Consider the following 24,844-nt stretch of genomic DNA (forward strand, 5'->3'; position numbering starts at 1 on the left):
CAGGCAATTATTTGACTTTCAAACCCATCTAGTTCGACTCTTTATGGAATGTACATATGAATATCTCCATCTGGATTATACCTAACCTATATTCTCTATGAGCTGAAGTAACAGTTCTGGGTTGTATAGGGAATAACTGAGGCATTTTATGTTAGTGCCTATTTATTGTATGATGTGGAAAAAAAGGTCATCTGTTGAGAATAAGGGAAAATATTTGAGTAAACTAAAAAAGGATTAAAAAGTTTAACCTAATTGATCTAGCAGAAAATATCAAGAATAAATACATTTTGCAATAGATAATTTTTTTTTTAATTAAAAGGTGCTAAGGCCATGTTAATACAGGGTGTTAGGAACTTGTTGTGGCAACAGTAAGTGAATTTATGAAGTTTCTCTCTGGTTATTGTCAGTGTTCAAGTTGTAGAAACCAAAATATGAGATCATAATATTGATTCATAGTTAAGGGTTTATGAGCCGCTTAAGAAAAACAAGGGTTGTAAGTGCTTGAACAATTCCGTACAGAGAATAGTTCAAGTGATAGATTTTAGGGGTGAAGTTAAGATCAGAAGTTGGTCATCAGACTAAAAAAACAGTGAGGAATCAGAGACAATGAAGCAGAAGAGACCAGGACTAAGTTGGAAAGACCGTGCACTAGGGATATCATCAAAACTGAAACATCTGACAGAGGAACAGTAGAAGTAATCATCTTATATGTAAACAGGAGATAAGAAGACGTCAAAGTGCAACCAGACTATGTTTCTTTCCAAGAAAATATTCTTTATCGCCTGACCAGGCAGTAGCTCAATGGATAGAACATCGAACTGGGATGCAGAAGATCCAGGTTTTAAACCTTTAGGCCGCCGGCTTGAGCACCGGGTCATCTGGTTTAAGCAAGGCTCACAAGCTTGAGCCCAAGGTCGCCAGCTTGAGAAAGGGATCACTCGCTCTACTGTAGCCCCCATCAAGGCACATATGAGAAAGGAATCCATGAATAACTAAGGCAGTGGTTCTCACAGTGTGCGCCCCAGAAGATTTCCAGGTGCGCCCTATTATATTCCAGAGAAATATGCACCTGTTGGGGACCAAAAAACCAACAGAGTTTTTAGAATTTAGTTTTTTGGGGGACAGAGGTGTGGGAATTGGCTCTAAGCTGACAGTCTGCCCAACCCCCTACCTCACTTGCCTGATTAGTTTGCAAAAGGCTGTTAAGCTGTGGTGCTGGATTGTTTACACTATCACCCATGTTCCCCGGAAAGACTGGAGGCAAGTTTCTTCTATCCTAAAGTTAGGATGATATGTATGGTGGGGGTTTTCTGAACTTGGTAAAATTCTTGGGTTGCCTTGGAAATGTGATCAGAGACCATTGATTTGCTAATGGCCTCACTTTGCCCTATAAATAAAGCAAGATGCAGTTTTTGGGTGCACTTTGTTCTTGCCAGCAGCAATTACAGGGCCTTCCTGACCCTGTATTTATTTTTTCAGTGACAGAGAAAGAGTCAGAGAGAGGGATAGATAAGGACAGACAGACAGGAATGGAGAGAGATGAGAAGCATCAATCATAGTTTTTCGTTGCGCATTGCAACTCCTTGGTTGTTCATTGATTGCTTTTTCATATGTGCCTTGACCGGGGGGCTACAGCAGACAGAGTAACCCCTTGCTTGAGCCAGCGACTTTGGGTCCAAGCTGGTGAGCTTTTGCTCAAACCAGATGAGCCCGTGCTCAAGCTGGCGACCTTGGGGGTCTCAAACCTGGGTCCTCTGCATCCCAGTCTGATGCTCTATCTACTGCACCACCACCTGATCAGGCCTGACCCTGTATTTTCTTAATTCTGCATATTTTCTTAATTCCGCACCATTTTCATTTAGGACCTGGAATTATCAGTTGTGCTAGTTTGCGGCATGTGCCAAGATATAAAAATAAATATAGTTACTCTATTATACCATTTCATTATGGAAATACTGCTCTTTCTGTTAACATGCCATTATTATATTTATTATTAACACATCATTATATTATTTTTAAATAAATACACCCAAATAAAATGGATATTCTCAAAAAGAAGTGTGATATTGAAGAATCCAATTCTGGAAGTGAGCAAAAGTTAAGTGTAAATAAAATAGGACTTGAAGGCTGATGGGCAGAATTTAATTTATAGCATTTTCTATCACTTAACACTGAACAATACAATTGGATTAGAAACCCATTCATGAAAGCTTCAAGTGATTTTGGTTTAACATTAACAGAAGAAGAAGAACTGGCAGCTATATCTACTGATTGTGGATTGATGATTAAACATAAGGCATTGTCTCTTGAAGTCTTTTGGATTTCTATAAAAGAAGAATATGTGGCAATATCTAAAAAAGCTTTGAACATTTTACTACAATTTTCAACGTCCTATTTATGTGAATTAAGATTTTCTACCCTCAACACAATTAAGAGTAAAAAGAAAGGAATTCTTCAATGTATTGACAAGGAAATGAAAGTTTGCCTTTCAAATATATGCCCAAACATTGAAGAAATCACTAGGACACATCAGGCTCATGTTTCTCATAAACACAAGAATGGAAAAACTTAACCCATTCACACTGGAACCTGCCGAATTTACTAAATCTTACTAAGAATGTATCTATATATATATAAAGATAAATTTTTTGTCATTTTTTATTTTTTAACCCCTCTTTTTTTACAAATTCTAAAAAGCATAACTCAAAAAATGTAACATAAAAATGTTTTCTAATGTCAGAATAAATTTAATTTTGTCATATTGATTTTGCTTAATTACCATATTTTGGATTTCTTTTTATTTATTCATTTTGGAGAGAGGGGACAGAGAGACAGAGACAGAGAAGTGGGAGGAGCAGAAAACATCAACTCCCACATGTGCCTTGACCAGGGAAGCCTGGGGTTTTGAACCGGCAACCTCTACGTTCCAGGTTGACGCTTTACCCACTGCACCACCATAGGTCAGGCCTTGTTTAATTACCATAAAAGCACTCCTGGACATTATATGTTTTTCTTTAATATTTGACTTAATTATTAAACATATATCTCAGAAATTTGTATATAGTGCGCCTATAATTATTTGTTGGATTTTAAATGTGCCCCAACTTCAAAAAGTTTGAGAACCACTGAACTAAGCTGCCAAAACGAAGAACTGATACTTCTCATCTCTTTCCCTTCCTGTCTGTCTGTCCCTATCTGTCCCTCTCTCTGTCTCTCTCTCTGTATCTGTCACACACACGAAAAAATTAATAATCATCATTATCCACCACACTAAACATCAGAAAGATCATTAGATATTAAACCTTCAATAAAATAGAATTGCATACATAACCTTCACACCTATTTACAGTTCTTAAAAACATTTTTATTCTATAAAAACCTATTTTTTACTCTTACCACACCTTCTATCCTTGATTATTGTTCATTAACAGAAGTAACATTTTGTTTTCCTTTTCAATTTCTCTTTTTACTAAGAAACCCTTATTGTTCAGTTGATATATAGTCAAGAATAACTATCATATTTCTAATGATATTGTGTTAATAAAATATGATGAGGTCTCAAAGGGGATAAACAATATAGATTATAGCACCTCTCTATTAAAAAATAATTTGTGACTTTTTTCAACCACAAATGTATCTTGGGTAAATAACTTAGATTATTGCAAAGAAAGGTTCTAGGAATAATAACGCATTTATTTTTCAGTTTTGAGTCAAGAATACCCAGGCCTTGAAAATTTTATTGCTGTCTTGTGTTCCTCATTCCTCAGAAAAGAAAAAAAAAAAGTATCAAAATCTGAAAAGTATATAGGGTTCGAAACAGTCTCACAAAGAACACTGTGCACTTGCTTTAAAAGGTGGAGGCCAAACTGAAAAGGAACCAGTTTAGTTTGTTATTGATTCAGGGTTACACAGCCTTCCCTTACAATTTCTTTCAAGTAGTTCTGTGCTGAGGATGTGTCCGCCCCAAGTGAGGCTCAAGCTATTATTCCTTAAGTTGTTTATTCCATTTTGAGACCTGAGTTGATTTCTATTCCTTGTACATTTGGCAACTTCTGTGTAGTACTTACCGTATGCTCTTTGAAAAAAAAGGAGGGTTTGAAATTCAAATTTCTGGCAACACTATTGAAGTAATTTATGTTCTCCAGCCTGTCTGACACAGTTACTTAGACCGAAAACATATAAAAAAATGTTTCCCCTTCTCCTTTCTTAAAACCCAAGGGCAGCATTGCTTTGAGTAAAATTAAATAAGGAAAACATTGTTTTGTTTTGTTTTCAGTCTAAGGTATGTGAAATCCATTGAAAGCATGAAATGAAGAAGTAGGAAGTATTAATTTCTAGATCAAAGTAAGCAATTGTCCCATTTTAAAATGTTCAGCCCAGAACACTGGTAAGCACTGGCTCTATACTTTAAGGACAGACGAAATGGGACAGACTGATTCAGAGAAAAACAGCACGTGGGAGTTTTCGCAATTCATGATATGAGTGGAATTAATTTAGAGACTAAAAATACTTTATGGGTAGTTGAAGATTAGAATAAATATTAACTTGTATATATTTTGAAGGGATCAAAGTATACCATGTAGAAGGTGTATACTAGTTTTCAGAAAGCTTGGACGAAAATTGCTCTAGGAAAAATGTATTACTTTGTTAACACAAGGGGAGGCAGGAAGCACAACGTAAGGTTGAACAGTGCGGACTCTTCATCAGCTTGCCCAAGCTTTGTTGATAGCTGGATCACTTATTTCTTAATTATAGATTTTAAACTTTTTGTTTATCTGAGGGCCGGTTATTAAACTTCTTGTTTCTATCCTCAATCTTCCATATTCTATTTTGTGATGCTTCGGAAATTTCTGGACCAGCGGCTCCTCTGGGATTCCCTAAGCCCCTTCCAGGGGATCTGTAAGGTCCAAACAATGTCAGTGAGGATTCTGAGACACCATCTGCTCTCTCCACTCCCCTTCTCTCGTAAGGGTATGGTGGTGTTTCCAAGAGTCCCGATAACATATGATATGGCAACAGACAAGCAAGGATGGTTATTTAACTATCTTCTATAAATGCCACTGAAACAATATCAAACAATTCCACTCTTCTCTCAGTATTTTGTAAAGTCATTTTTCATAATAATATGTTATTTTCAGAACGTCTCACACCTTTAATGTGGTAATAGCAATAGATATCACTCATATAAACAAAAGCTCCTTGGGATCCTCAATGATACTGAAGGGCCCAAAAGAGACCTAAGACCAAAGAGTGTGAGGAATGCCGCAGTCGGCTACATTTCTCCATGCCAGCTAGAAGCCAGTAGGGCCAGCAGGATGCACTAGCGATTAGAAAGTAGGAAAGAGAAGGGGCTGGTTCCTGCTTGTCCACCTGCACTTCCCTTAGTTCTTTCCAGGACTGCCCGCTCAGAGCACGTGGTTCCAGTAGCGAAAGGCTGGAGTCTCTGCTTATTTCCGCATCACAAAGGCACGGTGAGCTCTCCTTTTGAGGTCCTGCCCAGACCCTGGTATTGCTCCCACGGAGGCTAACAGCCAGGGCTGCGGGCTCCTCCTTGAGCTCCTCAGTTACCATAGCCAGCCAGGAAGGAGCTCGTCCACAGACGCAGGACTCAAGATCCGCCAGACAGCCTTCCCCCCGATCTTTGAATCTCACTCAGCTCAAATAGGTCTTTTCTTCCAGCTTCTGGGTTTTGATTACTCCAACCCAGGGGGACCATGTGGTTCTTTCTCTGCATGACCTGGATGTTCCTCACTGCCTTTCAACTCCCCAACGTCATTTAAACAATTTCCTATTCCGTATTCTCTAGAGGTATAATGTGAGATTTTGGCTTTCCTGACTGGATGGAGAATGATATAATTAGCAAACGATATGAATGTACTAGATATCTCTAAAAAAACACAAAAACTATACATAATGAAAGAACTAATCATCTCTTCGGTAACAAAAATTTAATTAAGTATCTAAGAGAAAAACCCTTTTCTGAAATTACAAATATAACAATGTAAAAGCATACTGGTACTTTGCACAATTTATATTAAATATTATGTTTTCTAGACATAACTGCTTTGTGACTACATTTTGATATAATCCAATCATTTAAAAGAGAACATTTTTGTATTTGATAAAAATCTCTCTTAAAATTGTTACCTAAAAGTAGGTTTCTAAGACATTCTATGACAAATGATAAATAATAACACAGCATATTTAACCCTAATATTTACTTAGCATTTTAGAGAAATTTTAAACACTTTGCCCAATCTTAGTAAGAAAGTATAAATCCTTCCACAAAAGTAATTTTAAAGCAAATCATCTCCTCTGTTGTAGAGCACTTGATACAGATTTTCCCTTCAAGTTTTTTTTTTTTTTACTGTATTTAAATTGTAAAATAAATAAACTTACCCCCTGAAAGAAGAGCAGGCTTACTTTTCACCAGGGGGCTGGAGTGGGGAAACCTGTTGCTAAATGACATGAAGAGGTGTGCTGTGAAATCGTCGGGGAGCTCGGCCTCTAGAAATGTCTTCATGAACAGCTTGAAACCTTCAAAATCTATTGTCTGGAAAAAAAAATGTTAACATATATTTTAAGACTGAGCCAATGTTAAGATTTGGTTCTGTGTTCAATATGTTTTATTTTTTATTTTTTTTTTTATTTTAATTTTATTTTTTTTAAAGAATTCCTGCTACAATTTTCTTTTTATTTATTTTTTATTTATTCATTTTTAGAGAGGAGAGGGAGAGACAGAGGGAGAGAGAGAGAGGAGAGACAGAGGGAGAGAAGGGGGGGGAGGAGCTGGAAGCATCAACTCCCATATGTGCCTTGACCAGGCAAGCCCAGGGTTTCGAACCGGCGACCTCAGCATTTCCAGGTCGACGCTTTATCCACTGCGCCACCACAGGTCAGGCTGTTCAAAATCTTTAGTAATAGAATGACCTCATTTGTATAGCCGAGTCCAGAAAAGGAAGGTAACTCTTGGAGAGCTAGACTGGGCAGCCCCAGGCTAACCCTGGCGATGAAATGTTTACATCTTATGTGTGGCAGTACAGCAGCAAATGGGGCAGCTTCCATCGGACACTTCCACAGTACCCGGATGACCTTAAAAATTCACTCTTTGAAACTCGGGCTCCTCCTCTGTAAATTGGGGTTCATACGGTCAATTCCACAGAGTTGTTGCAATGATTGAATCCTGTCACTAAAGTGAACATGCCAATAGATTCATAAATGCACCAAAAGAAAGGAATTCGTCTCATCTTGGTCCCTTTCTTTTCTATATAGTGAATATTGTTTTCAACAGTTAGAAGTGGCTCACATTACAGTTTCACCCTAAGACCAAGATCAATAGATACAAATCCAAAGGAAAATTTAAAATGTCCTGTGCAGACTTTCAAGAAACCTTTTTCAGGATCCTTGCCAAGCCTTACTCACTGAAAGTCCATAAAGCAGGAGACATTTTTTTGGAGATAACCAACCATGACTGCATTGAAAGTCCCCATGTCCACTTGGTGAAATGGTGATAGAAGCCTCCTTTTAGTCTCAAGTAAATAAGCACATGTCACAGGGGCTACTCAGGAAGCTTGTCATCTCCAAGCAGAGGGTGGCAGACCAACATCTGACTCTAGTCTGGAAACTTGAGGACAAGGCAAGTACATGGCACTACCGTATAAGACGCTCCCATGTATAAGATGCACCTTAATTTTGGTGCCCAAAATTTGAAAACAAAAAGTATTATATAAAGTTATTGAACACAAGTTTTGTTCATCATAAAATTCATCCAACTCCTCATCACTGTCAAAACTCCCATTCATTAGCTTGTGCTCATTTGTGTCTGATGACAAATCACTGTCTTCATATATTGTCCTGTCCTCAGATCCATCTATGGCATTTGAAATGCCACACTTCTTTTTTTTTTTTCTGTATTTTTCTGAAGCCGGAAACGGGAAGAGACAGACAGACTCCCGCATGCACCCGACCAGGATCCACCTGGCAGGCCCACCAGGGGGCGATGCTCTGCCCCTCTGGGGCGTCGCTCTGTTGCGACCAGAGCCACTCTAGCGCCTGGAGCAGAGGCCGAGGAGCCATCCCCAGCGCCCGGGCCATCTTTGCTCCAGTGGAGCCTCGGCTGCGGGAGGGGAAGAGAGACAGAGAGGAAGGTGAGGGGGAGGGGTGGAGAAGCAGATGGGCGCTTCTTCTGTGTGCCCTGGCTGGAATCGAACCCAGGACTTCTGCACGCCAGGCCGACGCTCTAACACTGAGCCAACCAGCCAGGGCCGCCACACTTCTTAAATGTCCTGACAACCACTGTATAGGACGCACCCAGTTTTTAGACCCCAAATTTTTCGGAAAAAGGTGTGCCTTATTCATGGGGAAATACGATACATCGGGCTTAGCCAGCACTCCCCGTGACCACAGGGACGACGATGAATAACAACTCTCTCCTTTGAAATAGATTAGACCGCATGGCACGGAAGAGCCATGAAACAGTGCTGGGTCCCATCCAGTAGTCCATTTGGAAAGTCAAGGAGACCTACAAAAAAGGAGCTGGAATAAAGCCACGTCCAGCCAGATGGAGAAAGTGCAAGGACTACGGGCTTCGCAGGAAGCCTTTGAAGGGCTTTATTCCTTACTCAATTTAATACACCAGAGATGAGTCTAAAAATAGGGCAAAAATAAGATTTGGCAGGCCAATGCTCATAATTTTGTTCAAACTTCTGGCAGATGAGAATCAAAGTAATTCCTTAAACTGATATTTTGGATGGAAAAGTCTCTTTTTTTCCTATGTAATACTATTGAGGTAAGGTCATTGAGAACAACCAGTTTTATTTTCATGTTAGTTTGAATAAACCTAAAATGGAACATGACATTCAGAGATATCATTAGAGAAAGGAATTCTTTGTTGATTAGATCATGGGCAAATTCAGTATAGATACTATGTATGCTTTCATTCCTAATATAATCTCAAGCCAATAAAAAGCAAAGCCAAAACCTTCACTTTGTTTACTAATGATTCTAAGACGCTGTCTACACATTAATGTGACAGTTGTGGTTTAGTTTAGTTTGTTTGCTTAACCATTCTCAGGAGAGCACTTCAGACATTTCTATTGGTGGCAGTTAAAAGTCATTACTTTCTTCCATTTTTAATAAATCACCCCTACTACAAATTTTTACCAGTAGACTGACCACATTACTAAAAACTATGAATAATATAAAAATAGCCTCAAAGAACAGAAAGAAAATTGCCACAATGAACAAAAAGAAAATAGCCCCAATGAATGAAGCCTCTTAAAACACAGAGGAAGCCAACAGCCAGACCATGGTGTACAGACACATTCTCTTGGGCACTGTCGCCTGTCTTAATGAAAAAGGTTTCTTAGAGGTGGCATATGAAAAGAGAAGTGATCACTTTTGGTTAGATGAGCAACTGACAGTGAGAGATAACCCTCAACATGTATGAAGACCCATAGCAACCCAAGAGTCCATTTCATTGCAAAGTTACAGGAAGTTTGAGTGCCGAACAGAGTCACAGGCATGGTGGTTAGAAGCAAGGTTATTTATACTTGCTCACCCTTCGCCTCCTAAACCTTTCATAGTCAGCAATGTGTAACAACAGATGGTATGAGCATGCTTTGAAGTCAGACTACTTGTATCACTCTTGGATTCAACACTATAGCTGATGAGGGTAGTCCATGTGCATACATTACTTCTTAATCCTTTTTTTTTTTTTTTTTTGTGGCAGAGACAGAGAGAGTCAGAGAGAGGAACAGATAGAGACAGACAGACAGGAAGGGAGAGAGATGAGAAACATCAATTCTTTGTTGCGGCTCCTTAGTTGTTCATTGATTGATTTCCCATATGTGCCTTGACTGGGGGGCTACAGCAGATTGAGTGACCCCTTGCTTGAGCCAGTGACTTTGGGCTCAAGCTGGTGAGCCTTGCTCAAACCAGATGAGCTTGCGCTCAAGCTGTCGACCTCGGGGTCTCGAACTTGGGTCCTCCACATCCCAGTTCAATGCTCTATCCACTGTGCCACTGCCTGGTCAGGTTGGTTTTTTAATTATCAGGAAAACTTTGAATTTTCTCAAGTGTTTCAGCTCTTCCTTGCTCAGCAAGCTAAAAACAGTTTGTTTTGTCTCTAACAGCTCTAAACCTTAATTGTTTGCATATAAAGTCAACCATTCAGCCCTGGCCAGATTGCCCAGTTGGGTAGAACATCGTCCCGAAACACAGAGGTTGCCGGTTTGATCCCCGATCAGGGCCCATACAGGAACAGAGCTATGTTCCTGTCTCTCTCTTTCCCTTCCTCTCTCACTAAAATCAATTAATAAATTTTTTTAAATTAAAAAATAAAATGGACCATTCAGGGTTGTTGTATGAATATAATAAATCAATGTAAATTGATGTAAAGTGTACTTAATGCACCCTTGGGCACATTATTTATAAAATAAATAGAATAAAATGAACAAATTAAAGGAAGTATTGGTTTATAGTTAGATGGATATTTTATTATCTTAATTAGTCCTCCTCTTTTATTGTTCAAAAAAAAAGGGAAAATTCACTGCATTTTCCCACATCAAACCTGCAGTTCTTTATATCTTAGACATTTACCAAAATTGTTCTATATCAGACAATGTTGGCAAATTACTGCTTTCAGAAAGCAAGCATTTAAAAAGATTATCTTACTTAAAAAATAGAATCTTATTACAGACATAATGGAATATAAATTTCCTCTTTTCCTAAATGGTTTCTATGAGATGATGTCATCCTACATATTTTTGAAGTTTTAGTGACGATGTAACCTTGTTTCTTTAAAACCGTTACAATGTTGAAGGACACTATTTCCTTTCTCTTACCTTTCCTGCCATTTAACACAACTTCAAATGTTGCGAAACTAAAACTTCTTCAAAGCGAGAAATATTAGCTGCTTCAGTCTTTCCAATTCACTGAAGAATTAATTATTCTTCAATGCCTTTTTTGGTTAACCCATAAAAGATGTGCAAATCTATTCTAAAATGTTATGTTGTCCAAAATATCAAATAGTTCTGTGTATGAATTCTGTCCTCAGTCTATACATTTTCCTCATCTCATGATTTAGCAGAACGTTTCCAAATTCAGGTAGTGTATATTTTATCATGGTTAAGTAGCAGTTCTAGAATTTGGTTTTGAAGATTGTGACCTTTACATAGAAAGAGATCATTTCAATGCATATCACTGGAAACACCGATAAGAAAAAGTTGGGGCCCACGTAATTGAATTGGCTGTAAACTCAGAGGCACACCAAACAATTCTTAAAGTTTTGGACTGCTTTTTCATCCTCCACCCCCCTCCAAGGAGCATCCACAGACTATATAGGGAGATGATGCAGAGAATCTGTAGAGAATACAGACTGATGGAGCTGCTCAGATGTTGCTGCCAGATTGGCACAAATTCAAAACACATTTCTATATGCCTTTCATTATGATATCTGACCATCTGGAGCTTTTGTTTTTACATCCCTCTCAATACAAAATAAATAACACTAGTACTCATCCAAGTAGATTCAAAGTGAACGAAAACAAGTGTCATCATATTGTTATTAATTTATCGTGGCGGTTTGAGGACGGAGAGTGGCTCGTGTTCATTCAGTAAATGTTCACTGCGCACCCACTTTGTACTGGGTTTTGCTCTAGGTGCTGGGATAAAGTTGTTATTGGAATATGTAAAAATCCTTCCATCAAGGGCTTATCTTCTACTAAACTGAATAATAAATATATATATATATATATGTCAGCTAAATATACAATGTCTGATGATATTAAGTTTTGTAAGAAAAATAAAGAAGACAGAGGATGTCTTCTTGAAGAGGATGCTTGTAGTTTTAAGTCTGATGGTCAGGAAATAAGAATTCGTTATTCGAATAAAGATTTAAAGGCGGTAAGGGAGACAGCTTTGCACATACACAGGTAGTGCAAATGTCCTGAGGTGTAAATGTGCTCCTTCTTAGAAGAACTTCCATAGGAATCAGTGAAGAGGAGCAGGAGACCGGATAAAAAGGGAGAACTAGAGTGGTAGAAGATATGATCTTTGCTGGTGTGTGGACTGGGGCAGATCATGAAAGATATCTAATGATCAGCCTTCTGGCTCTAAAGTAGAGTGAGAGGAACAGTTATTGTAGCATTTGCAGCAGGAAATCACATGATCTGACATGCTTATTAATTAGCTGTAAACATAAATCTATTAGAAAATGTGAAAACCGATATGGACTTTTTTTTATCTAAAGAAGTGTTATTATAGTCATATAATCTGTTAATTAATAAATGATCTTTAAAAGACAAAAAGGAATCATTTAAGTATTATAGATTACATAACTAGCTAAAACCATGAACAGAGAAAGGACTTGAACTCATTTTTTAGTAAGTGTTGACTGAGTGCCTACTTGCATATCATACCATGTTATGGTCTAAAGATCACTGATCAAATGAGGTAGGCTAGAACTTAACTTAGCCAGAGGTTTTCTTTTACCATTTCTACTTCAATTTTGCTATAAAAATTATATAATTATGTTAAATTAAAAAATAATATAAAGGCCACTGAACCAAAGTATATAAATTCATATGTAGCATGGCAAACTTCCTAAAAATTCAAATACAGGTTTTTTGATATTAAAATACTTTTCAGATGCATTTTAAATGCTCATTTCTTTTATTATCTTATACTACAATTGATTATTCATTACTTGAAATATCAGAGAGATGCTTGATAGCTCCCAAATACTGCCATGCCAAAAATTCCTTTCTAGAGAAAGAGTGAAAAGTGTGCATACTTGAAACTTTTTAAAATTAGTTTTGGCAAAATTTTTTACCACCTCAGAAACACATAACCAATTAGTTGTAGCTTCACATAAAACTAGCAGTTATTAAGACTCGGTAGAAAGAAAAATTAGTAAAGTATTTTTTGTAAAAGACGGTAAGTAGCAAGAATAGCAAACAATGCTACTCCAAATTATTTCAGTGCATAATTACAAAACACAAATAAAAGGATTAGAAAAATTACAAGCAGAGTGTTTTTAGCATGATTTCCACTATATCTTGTAAACAATGATCTGTATCCAGGTAAGTTTTATACTTTAGTTGGAATCCATTTTGATTGAGTGTGACACCGCCTTATCTATTTTTGAGAGGTGTCACTAGGACAGGCGTGAGCTGTTACTGAAGCACACACATACATGTCTAAAGTTATTTTCTCCTCTAAAAATAAAACTCAATAAGAATTTCTTGAACAACTGTGTGTATACACTATTAGTCTATGATTATTGCTTACTTGCGTCTGTTCACCTTTAATGAAAATTTCAAAAAAGAAGTCCCTTAAAGCAGATGTGTGTGCAGGCAGATTTATATTTATCTTCTTTCCTGCTAGACTATGAGATCCAACACGACTTTGCATCACATAGTGTTCAACATAACTCTTTTACATTGTAGAGCCTCATTACATATTTGAGGGATGGACACTGAAATAGAAAAAATAAAATTTTGTTCAAATACCTCTTGGTAGGCAATCTAGCAAGAAAAATAAGTGATTTGGGTGGGATGATAAGGATTTGTTACATAGAATAAATACAAAAATCTTCTCAGCAGTAATATGTTCTTTTATTTAATAAATCTCAAATGAGATCATTTCAAAGAATAATAGTGTATGGTTTTATATTTCATATCGATGTAGATTAAAACAAAAGAAAATAGATAGCACTAATGATAAAATAATTAAAAATTTGAAAGGATTTTAAATATATGCTATCCCACAAATTCTGTTGTTTTTTTTAAAATTTATCAGGGCCCAAAACACTAGGGTTAGTACTGTGAGAAATACTGATTTGAGAAGGATTAGAAGACCAGGAAAGAACCAACATGTAAGAGTGGGAAACTGGGATTTTACAACTGGGACAGGGGGTCCACTAATTATTTCCAAGCTTAAGAATGCTATGAGTTGAAGCATTGTCAGAAATAGATTTATTAGGCTGATTAGTGTACTCTCTGGTGGCAAAGATCGGCTTGACCATTTATGTTTCTCCCACAGGACCAAACACAATATTTAGTGTATATTACACATGCAATAAATGCAGTTGAGATGCAACCCAATAACTTCTCTCGGTTCCAAATGCTTCTCTCACTCTCTGTGTTTATTTCTCATGGGTGTTTGTTTTATATCAAATTCCTTTTGAAAGCTTCTAATCTTTCCTCTTAATCTTTATAGTCTGTGATATGCTCTATTATTCATAGCTAGAAAGGTATTAGACATTTGATTAAAATGTTTGTTACATATAATGGAAACATTCTCTAAATGTTATTCTACTTAAAGGCTAAATTTGTTATGGATGTGCTATACTTTCATCCTCACAGTAACTCAGTTAGTAGATACTATTATCACACTTATACAACTGAGGCTTAGAAAGTTAAGTAAATTGTGAAGGTCTAAAATCTCTGGGTTTGTACCAAGGACGTAAATATATATTTCTAACTTCAATGTCCACCATGTTACTATTATTGACCAAAGTATAACTTTAAGGACAGATTTCCCAATATTCACACATAGTTAAAAGATACTTTGCCACTGCTTAATCACTATCAAATGCGTTGACTAGGCTCTCAACAATCTTGCCATTTTAGAAAAAAAAATGTTATAAAATAAAGTATAAAAATAAAAAGTAATGATCACTTTATAAGATATGTAAATATCTAATTACTATGTTGTTCATCTAAAATATAATATAGCAGATCAACTGTAACTGGAATATATATATATATATATATATATATATATATATATATAAACTTTAGAGAAAATAATAAATAAATACCACTAATGTTATTATCATCAACTTATTTACCCAACTTGAAATATCTGAGTTGACAATAACTTTTCATACCCTTTGGCATTCTAAGCATAACCCATTAGTTTTTTTTTGTTTGTTTGTTTGTTTTGTTTTTTTTCTGAAGCTGGAAACAGGGAGAGACAGTCAGACAGACTCCCGCATGCACCCAACCAGGATCCACCCGGCACGCCCACCATGGGGCGACGCTCTGCCCATCCTGGGCGTCGCCATGTTGCGGCCAGAGCCACTCTAGCGCCTGAGGCAGAGGCCACAGAGCCATCCTCAGCGCCCGGGCCATCTTTGCTCCAATGGAGCCTTGGCTGCGGGAGGGGAAGAGAGAGACAGAGAGGAAGGCATGGCGGAGGGGTGGAGAAGCAAATGGGCGCTTCTCCTGTGTGCCCTGGCCGGGAATCGAACCCGGGTCCTCCGCACGCTAGGCCGACGCTCTACCGCTGAGCCAACCGGCCAGGGCAACCCATTAGTTTTAACCGTATAAGAAAAATGTATTCTAAATCTGCCCCAACCTCTATTATAATCCTCACTGCGATCCCAGTTTTCATCACTTAATTATGCTGGTTTAATAACTCATACCTGGTCTGCTCTTCTACTCAAGTTTACTGGCCACGTTGCTTTTGCATGTATTTTTATTTATTGATTTTTTAATTGATTTTTAGAGAGAGGGGAGAGAGAGAGAAGGGGGAGGAGCAGGAAGCATCAACTCCCATATGTGCCTTGACCAGGCAAGCCCAGGGTTTCGAACCGGCAACCTCAGTGTTCCAGGTCGACGCTTTATCCCACTGCGCCACCACAGGTCAGGCTTTTTGCATGTATTTTTGTAAATGAAAAATTTAACTTGTTGATCCTAAAATGTTATTTTGATTGTTTTACCTATTAAAAAACCTCCAAAACCCTTAGACAATCTAAAACTTTCTACCTAAATCTCTCGATTTACTGTCTCCTAGTAGCTTTTACTGCTATACTCAAAAGAGCTATTCCTGATGATGAAAATGCACAAACTAAAACAACAAACAAACTCTAAAACTAAACTTTAGGTGTAGAAAACACTTAAAGTGCTTATTGTACTCATCCTTGGAAAAATGTAAAAAAGAAAAAAAATCACCTGAAGGTCCCAGAATCATTTTTTTCTCTAACTTGGATTTTACCTCCTATATAAATTATTTAATAAGTGTTATTAAAGAAAAATATACTTATGAGTATCTTTTAAATTTCACATTTCAAAGTTGGCTGTTATTTTTAAAACTATAGTTATTAACTTATTTTCTAAATTATTCAAATTTGTTTTTGAACCTTATTTGTAAATTAGTTGGAAGCTATTAGTAGTATCTTAAATATTCATTTTAAAATTTCTGTATGTTTAATATAGAAGTATAAGAGAAATGGATCAATTGTTATCAATATTATCTGACTACATAAAGTAGTCAAAGTATTAATTTAAGATTTCAATTTAGCATAAAGTATAGCAGATGATTCATTCTCAAATTCTCAATGTTTCTATAGATAAAATAGTGTTTTTTTCAGAAATCTTGAGATTTGATCTTCAGTGCAATTATTAGAAACCTACAAGAAGCAATTAAAATTAATTTGCTTAATTATGATATAACCAATTAGTCTTCTGGACTTATTTAAATATCTTCTCAAATTGTTGGACACAATTTCATTCAAGTAAGCTAGAGCAATTCTTGGAGTATCGAGGCACAAAAACTTAAGCCACATATTATATATTTTAATAATTATTAGTACATGGTCAATATCAAGTTAATAGCATAGAATTCTGGTGGGTATTTTGTTAGTCAATTTGTTGGTCTGTTTTCAAAACTGTAATCTGGTTGTAGCTTTGATAAGAAGAAGATGACTAGAAGTATATTGATAGCAATAGGAAGAGACACAGAAATACTGCTTAACATGTTATTTCCATTCCTTGCTAATACATTGTCCTTGTATTTGTGCAGTTGTGGTAGGTGGAGCAAATACAACCAACACAATCACTCTACTACCAGAACATCATTCTGGATTATGTCCAGCAGGAGAAGCAAATCCCATAACATGGTAGAAGGGAATTAGAGTTGGAAAAGGCATCAGAGTTATATTTTTGCATTTAATAATGAGAAAAGTAAGATTGCAAAATTGGGGTTGTCAGATTGCTTGGGGAATTTATCTCAGATATTCTCACTTTCACCTTGTATACACACTCCAGAACTTTTGCATGAAATCATGTTGATTGCTAAAAGTGTGACCAAGAGTCACTGCTTCTAAATATCAATGTGATACTTATATGTCAGACACAAAGCTAATTATTTAACATAGATGGTAACCCTTTTAACAAATCAATAAGGCAGACATTCTCTTCTTTTAATAGGTAAACAACCTAAGGCTAGGACAGATTAAATAAATTGTTTAAGACCTGCTAGTATGTGGCAGATGTGGAATTTGAACTCAGTTCAGTTGGATTCCAAAGACTACATTTTCTGTTATACTTTTCAGATGATTTCTTTAATAGGAAAAGTTGGATTTGGTTCTGAAAGGACAATTATAGCTTACAGTAAAAGGATGTTTATATCATTACTAATAATTATGTTAGTGTCAATATCCTTGTTAAAGACATTTAAGATATTACACTAGGCAGTGGCAGTACAAAATATAGCTTCTGAGCTTCCAGGTTACTTATTAAGGATTGAAGCAATTTACTTGTCCGAATGTAAACGGTATATAAATTAAGAAAGTTACAGTACAGAATTCTGAGTGCCCAGATAAGGAAAGCTCAGAGAGCTATGAAAACATAATTCAGCATTAGACTAAAAATCATATGCTGACAGAAAATGTAAAGAGAAAATTTTACACTTGCAGGACACTGATAGACAAAGAACACATATAGAGCAACAAATATGCAGACAGACAGGAAGGCAGAGAAATGAGAAGCATCAATTTTTCTTTTCTTTTTTTTTGTTTTTTTGTTTTGTTTTATTTTTCCAGTGACAGGAAGAGAGTCAGAGAGAGAGGGATAGAGAGGGACAGACAGACAGGAATGGAGAGAGATGAGAAGCATCAATCATCAGTTTCTCATTGTGACACCTTAGTTGTTCATTGATTGTTTTCTCATATGTGCCTTGACCGTGAGCCTTCAGCAGACCGAGTGACCCCTTGCTTGAGCCAGCGACCTTGGGTCCAAGCTGATGAGCTTTGCTCAAACCAGATGAGCCCACACTCAAGCTGGCGACCTGGGGGTCTCAAACCTGGGTCCTCCGCATCCCAGTCCGATGCTCTATCCACTGTGCCACCACCCAGTCAGGGGAGAAGCATCAATTTTTTCATTGCGGCACCTTTAGTTGTTCACTGATTGTTTTCTCATATTTGGTGTGATGGAGGTGGGAAAGACTACAGCAGATTGAGTGACTCCCTTGCTCATGCCAACAGCCTTGGGCTCAAGCCAGCCACCATGGGTTCAACAACACTGCACTCAAGCTGGTGAGCCCATGCTCAAGCCGGATGAGCCCGCAATCAAGCCGGCGACCTCAGGGTTTCGAACCTGGGTCCTCTGCATCCCAGTCCATTGTTCCACCCACTGCACCACTGCCTGGTCAGGCCATGCCAACATTCTTCATTTTACTGTGGTTCCCCTCAGCTTTTCCTGTTCTCTCTATTCTGCAGCTGGAATTGCCTGCCTACTAAGTAACTGCATATAGAGCAAAGACTGACCAAGGGGGTTAAAAAAACTTATTTTGCTGACTTCGAAAAGACACAGAAATAACTTTGACACCACTTTGCATTCAACCTCTAGTGGGGATGCAGGTTGCGCAGAAAGCTGTGTTTTTTGAATAAGTGCTTAACCGATGGTCTTTGCTACCTAAATCCTGCTTCATAAGAGCAACTATTTACACTCTGCAGTGATGCCTCCTAAAACCATAAAGCCCATATAAGCCCATCTTTGGGGTAGCTAGTAGATTTCCACAAAGTTGAGATTGAGATCAGGAACTCCCATCCTCTGAAAGAGGCTAGTAAAATTAATCATAGTCAGTAAGTTGACATTCCAGTTGTGACTTATTCTAGGAGATTTTACTATGTAGGACCTCCATCTAAAGTTAGTCAAGAGCATTCTGATGTAATCAATTGGACCATAACATTTTAAGATGCAATTATAATGTATTTCACTGAAACCACAAGGAACTGTGTGAATAAAAAGCTAGTACATAATCAACATTGTCCAAGGAAACAATATTATGGTTTTAGACATCACACATGTGTTAGTAAGATATATTCCTTGTGTGATAGAAGAATCCATTTAAAGAACCCCCAAATTGAGTTGTAATTTTCTACACCCAAATGAACAATAAACTTAAAACTTGCTTTACAAAATAGATTTTTCTAGCAAAGAGCAGCAGAAGCAACAGATATGTTACTTTTTTCCCCAGAAGAACAAAATTCAATAGCTTTTTTGTTATATTTCCCTCAGATTCTAACAGCACTATCAACCAAATTTAAAAATTTCTTATCAATTATATTCAAAGGCAATTTCAAACCTCACATTAATAAATATTAAATTACTTTATCAGAGCCTGATTATGTTCAACAATATTAGAAAATTAAACTCAAACATCTGTAAAATTAAAGCCCACACTCCGGACACTTTTTGATTCCTTTAATGTATCCGTTTCTCCATTTGAGACTTTGATTTGGACAACTATCAGTCAATTATAATTGTCTAAGTATTATGGGTAATCTTGCATATTATATATATATTATTGATATAGAAGTATAGCTCAGTGGTATAGATAAGAAATTCATAGCTCACATCAGAATAAAAGAAAGATTTGAATAGAAAAGAAAATGTCTTACTTGGTTAAGAATGTCTTGTTTCTGTGCGTGCATGCAAGGAAAGAAAGAATACATGTATTAATTTAAGATAATTTATATTCATTATCTCATTATCATTGATCATTCAACTGAAAGGTCAAGTTTACAGACTGATTTTAAAACATGCCCGAGATCCATGGGTCTCCAAATGTGGTTCCAAAGCTGCAGCATCAGAGTCAATTGGGAAACTGATAGCAATACTAATGTTTGAGCCCCAACCCAAGAACACAGAAACTAAGGGAAGAATGAGGGAGCTGGCAAAAATCAGTCTTATTAAGACCTCCAGGTGGTTCTGATGCAAGCTAAAGTTTAAGAATCACTAACCAAATTAATCTCTGATGTGGTAAACAGTTGTAAGTGATATGCGATAAATATAATGAATAACACATACAATGTAATTCAACTTTCTAGAGAAGGTTATATAATATAACAGTACGTGTAAAGATACATTAATGAACACTTAATCCCCCTCTCTTACTGTTTCCTTCTAAGAGAATAACATGCCTAACCTCTCTCCATGTAAAGATAGATGTCTTTTCATTCATATGCCACTGCTTCATTTTTCCCATCACTTTAGTTGTTAATGGAACAATTAAGAATTAAATTTGAAATACAGGACATAGATAGAAGATTGATAGATAGATGGATAGATAGATAGATAGATAGATAGATAAATGCATTCAGTGCCAAAGTGGTTCTTTCTCGTTATCAAATTCTACTGCTCTCATGAGTTATTTATGTCTTGACTCTGTTTTGCTGCGAACACTCTAAGATTATATGGCTACCATAAACTAGTTGTAATCATACCTTTAACATACACATAAGATTAGGTGGAGATTAATAGGTCTGAGTTAGTAATAATTGTGTGCACTGGAATATACCATATTCATAACATATAGAATGTCATTTACTGTACTATTATTTCACATGCACTAAACAGTTATTGCTTATGTGAAACATCTTCCCCATCCCCTTATTCTTCTCATCTTACAAGGCCTTCCCTCTCATCGATGGCTTAATCAATGAAGCCATAGAGTCAATGAAACTTAATAAATGAAGTGAAGAGGAAAGAGCATCAGTCTTAAATGGAGACTCATATAGTTAAGTTTTAATTATGGCTATTGCCATGAACTTAGCTAGTTAACTTTGGAAAAGTTTTTTTCTTAACATGAGTTTCTTTAATTAAAAACTTTATAATCATATTTGACATTCTCAAGACTTTTTAAAACTTTCTATGCTTAGAGAATCTTGAAAGCCATAATTTCATATTTTATGATTATTTTATTAATGTCTTCAAAGGATGATTATCAAATTAACTTTAAAAGATAGGAACTAAAAATAAGTAAAGCATCCAAACATTATATTTAATATTTATGCACTATTAAAATAGATTTAAACATACCACATTTTCATTGGATTAAGTTTTCATATACAATGCTTTTATAAATCAGTAATTCAAATGAATGATGAAAAAAATAATAAATCTAACATTGAAGCTACTTTACTTTGTAAGAGAAGTGATTTTTAGAAATATTTAGATAGTTCTCTCTTTGTAAATACATTTTGTATAGCTGATACAAGCCATGTTCATTTTAGAAAACAAAGGATTAGTTTTTTATTCTAAAGGAAGACTAATCATTTTTCTAATTTTTCTTGTATAATTGAGTATTATCGTCTATGCCAAATAACTTTAAACTCAACTTGACCAGTCAATAGACAATGAAAATTTCACATATGAATTGCCAGTATGCATTCTTCATGAGTTCTTTACAAATTTTATTCACACTGTTAGAACAACCTTTTATAAACTGGATAGAGTCCAACACTGAAGAGAATCTTAAGGCTTTAAAGATTCCTTTCTCAACATTAAATATTTCTTTTTCTTTTTTTGTATTTTCTGAAGTTGGAAACGGGGAGGCAGTCAGACAGACTCCCGCATGCGCCCCACCAGGATCCACCCAGCAAGCCCACCAGGGTGCGACGCTCTGCCCATCTGGGGCTTTGCTCTGTTGCAACAGGAACCATTCTAGCGCCTGAGGCAGAGGCCATGAAGCCGGGGCCAACTTTGCTCTAATGGAGCCTTGGCTGCAGAAGGGGAAGAGAGAGACAGAGAGGAAGGAGAGGGGGAGGGATGGAGAAGCAGATGGGCGCTTCCCTTGTGTGCCCTGGCTGGGAATCGAACCCGAGACTCCTGCACGCCAGGCCAATGCTCTACCACTGAGCCAACCAGCCAGGGCTAAATATTTCTAATTATTTCCTATTGGCTTTTGTGAAATACATGTTAGTGTTTAAAAAATCACATAAACTTCAATTTCTTTTTCCTGAATGGAAAATACGTATTAAGTGTTAGCATCAGAAAATAGCTTAACACTTAAAGTTATTTTTGAATCATAATGAGAAATAACTTTTCTTATTTTTCAACTGTTATTTCTCAATATCTCACTTAAGAAGAGATCCATGCATTTATGGAAAGGTGTTACATAATTGAAAAGGCTGACATCATATGTGTGTCCAATAAGGAATTTAGCAATTACTTCAATAAATCTAGTATACAGTGACTGGTAATCTTCATTAAATATTTAATATCAGTAAGACTAAGTTTTCAGAGTCCTTTAAATAAGAAGTAATTGAAGTAAAAAGGCTGCTATGTAAACTGAGTTTCATTTCAACTGAAATTCACATTTCACCTGAATGTATAGCTAACAGCTATCTTTAGGGAGAAAATAAAACTGGTTTCACCTTTGTATATAGATTAGATAATATGCATGTTTTCAAGTATGGTTGGTTATGTAAAAATTTTAGATGTCTATAGTAATTCACTAATGTTGACAATTTAACTTTCTTTCTCTGCCTTCTTAGTCTTTGAGATTCTCAGTTCAACAAACTTATCTGCCAACATTTTTTCTCTCATTAGCATCTAGGAAAATAAAATTTGAGCAAATATAGATCAGATGTCTGCTTCTTTCCTGAAAATAAAGAAAAAGTAATGCCTTTAAATTGCTTAATTTCCTCATAAATTATAGGCACTAAATATCAACTCTATTTTTAAAAAATAAAATAAATCTTGGGTTAAAAAGCTTTAGAAGTTATAGTAATATATCAAAATTTACACAGGAAAAAATACAGCATAAAAATAGCTCATTATTTTAAATGCCAAAGAAAAGTATAAAACAATATGAAAGTTTTAATATTGGAATTTAGAGATTGGGTATTAACTAGAATTTAAGTCCCATAAATCCCAGAGAAGTACAATATTGAAGGACAGCCAAGAACTCTGCTCTTCCAAACATTCTAAACCACAATGACAATGATAACAAAAAACAAATCACTTTTAATCAGCAAAACAAATCTATTTATATGTTAGATAATACAATCGGGGAAAGGGTCTTTTGCAAAGGGCTGTTTGTTTTGACTCCCATAAACCCACCTATGACTCGGTGAAGGTGCAAAACCCACAGCAATGATGATCAAACATTTAGAATTGTAACATCTCCCAACTAACATTAAACAATAGGTTCTTTAACAAGTAATTAGGAAAGAAAAAGCATTTATTCACAAGCATGGTATTCAAAAGCAATTGACAGGTCATAGTTTTTATAAGGAAAGAATTTCAGGAATTGATAATAGGTAAAAAGAAGATAGGGGGAAAAAATTCCCCCCTTTTTGTCCAAGCTAGCTCTTTAAAGTAATAGATCAGTTATATCCTTCATAAAAATCTTTCTTCAGTCAAGGGAATAATTCCCTGAAAAGAGTAACCTCTCTGCCCTACATCAGAGTTCAATAGGGGTTTCAATTTCTAAGGCATAGAGTGAGAATCAGGCATCCTTTCTTTCCCTTTCTATCTAATACTGTTTCCTGACTTTTAGGAAAAGGAACTAAAATTATATTGTAGATTATTTATACTCTTTTGTGCACAGAATATAGAAATGTTATTTTAATTGACAAAATATTTTTGGATCAGAAAGGTAGTAAGAATAACAATTAATGTATCTCTAAGTATTACATTTTATTATAAATTTCATTTGGTTTATGTTATATTATATGGTATATAGTATATACATTTTCAAGAACTATTCATTAAGAAATTCCTCCTCCAAGCACTTATATAAACTTAAAAAAGGAAAAAAAGAAGTTTTACCCCTTCAGGATTATACTTTGCAAGCACACCATTACCGTGGAATTCTTCAAGAACATCTTTTAATTTCTTTGTAGAATCTAAAGGAAACAGAAAACACACAAATTGTTTATATAAGCCTAATATGGTTATAAAACCTGGTCCAGAAAAAAAGACACCTTAAAATAAAATAATCAGCAACAATACTAAACTTAAAGTGAACATAAAAATTTTTTAACCATTTTTGAAAGGTGATTTAACTAGAAAAAGCAATCACAAAAAAGGAACAGAAAAAAAGAGAATTATTTGCCCAAGTGTATTAACAAAGAATGGGACTACTGACTATATATTAAATGAATTGATGAGCTAATCAATGATTAGGTAATATGTTTTTTTCTTGATAACATAACTTCTAAATTAATAAAATAACCTTAAAAAGAAAACACAGGCATTTGTTAAACTTTGTAATTTATACAGTGCATTTTTATGTATTACTTTATTAACAAAATAACCTTACCTTATAAAAAAGAAAAATAAAATGTGTAGTTAAGTTTCAGTAGTGAATCTGTTCAGAGGCAAGCTATAGTATAGATTTTAGTATTTTGCAGGTATTTTCAGAAGAAATTTACATAAAGCTCAACACTAAAGCTTATTTTAAATATCCCTCCTTCTCCCTTTAAAATCAATAATTAAAAAAATTGTTTTAAAGAAACAAAGTTTACATACCAAAAAGTTACCAAAAATTATATATTACCAAAAGTATTTTAATTACTTTTTTCAATTTTAGGAATTTCTCCAGGTGGTTCAGTGGTTTAAGCCTCTGCTTCTGGTAAGCCAGAAGTCATGGGTTCGACTCCTGGTCAGGGCACGTTTGAAAAGCAATCAATGAGTACACAACTAAATGGAACTTAGTGAAACAAAGAGTTCATGCTTCTCTCTCTCTCAAATTAATTTAAAAAAAGGTAAAAAGAGATGATGACAAAAGTCTTGAATCAAAATAAAAAATGTCATGAAAGAACAAA

The 24,844-nt window shown here is 35.8% G+C and overlaps 1 protein-coding gene across 3 annotated transcripts in view; it reads right to left on the reverse strand.

Annotated features, from left to right (window-relative positions):
• Positions 1-24,844, reverse strand: part of DGKB (diacylglycerol kinase beta) — a 647,089-nt gene that overhangs the window by 484,947 nt on the left and 137,298 nt on the right. For 2 of the 3 annotated variants that reach the window (XM_066239339.1, XM_066239338.1), the window contains exons 3-5: positions 23,847-23,923; positions 19,691-19,711; positions 6,400-6,553 (exon numbers count right to left, since the gene is read on the reverse strand). In XM_066239339.1, the coding sequence (XP_066095436.1) occupies positions 6,400-6,553; positions 19,691-19,711; positions 23,847-23,923 (252 nt within the window). The remainder of the gene's footprint in view (positions 1-6,399; positions 6,554-19,690; positions 19,712-23,846; positions 23,924-24,844) is intronic. The other variant, XM_066239340.1, reaches the window with a different exon arrangement.

This window comes from Saccopteryx bilineata, chromosome 7 (assembly GCF_036850765.1).
Source record: "Saccopteryx bilineata isolate mSacBil1 chromosome 7, mSacBil1_pri_phased_curated, whole genome shotgun sequence".
NCBI lineage: Eukaryota > Metazoa > Chordata > Mammalia > Chiroptera > Emballonuridae > Saccopteryx > Saccopteryx bilineata.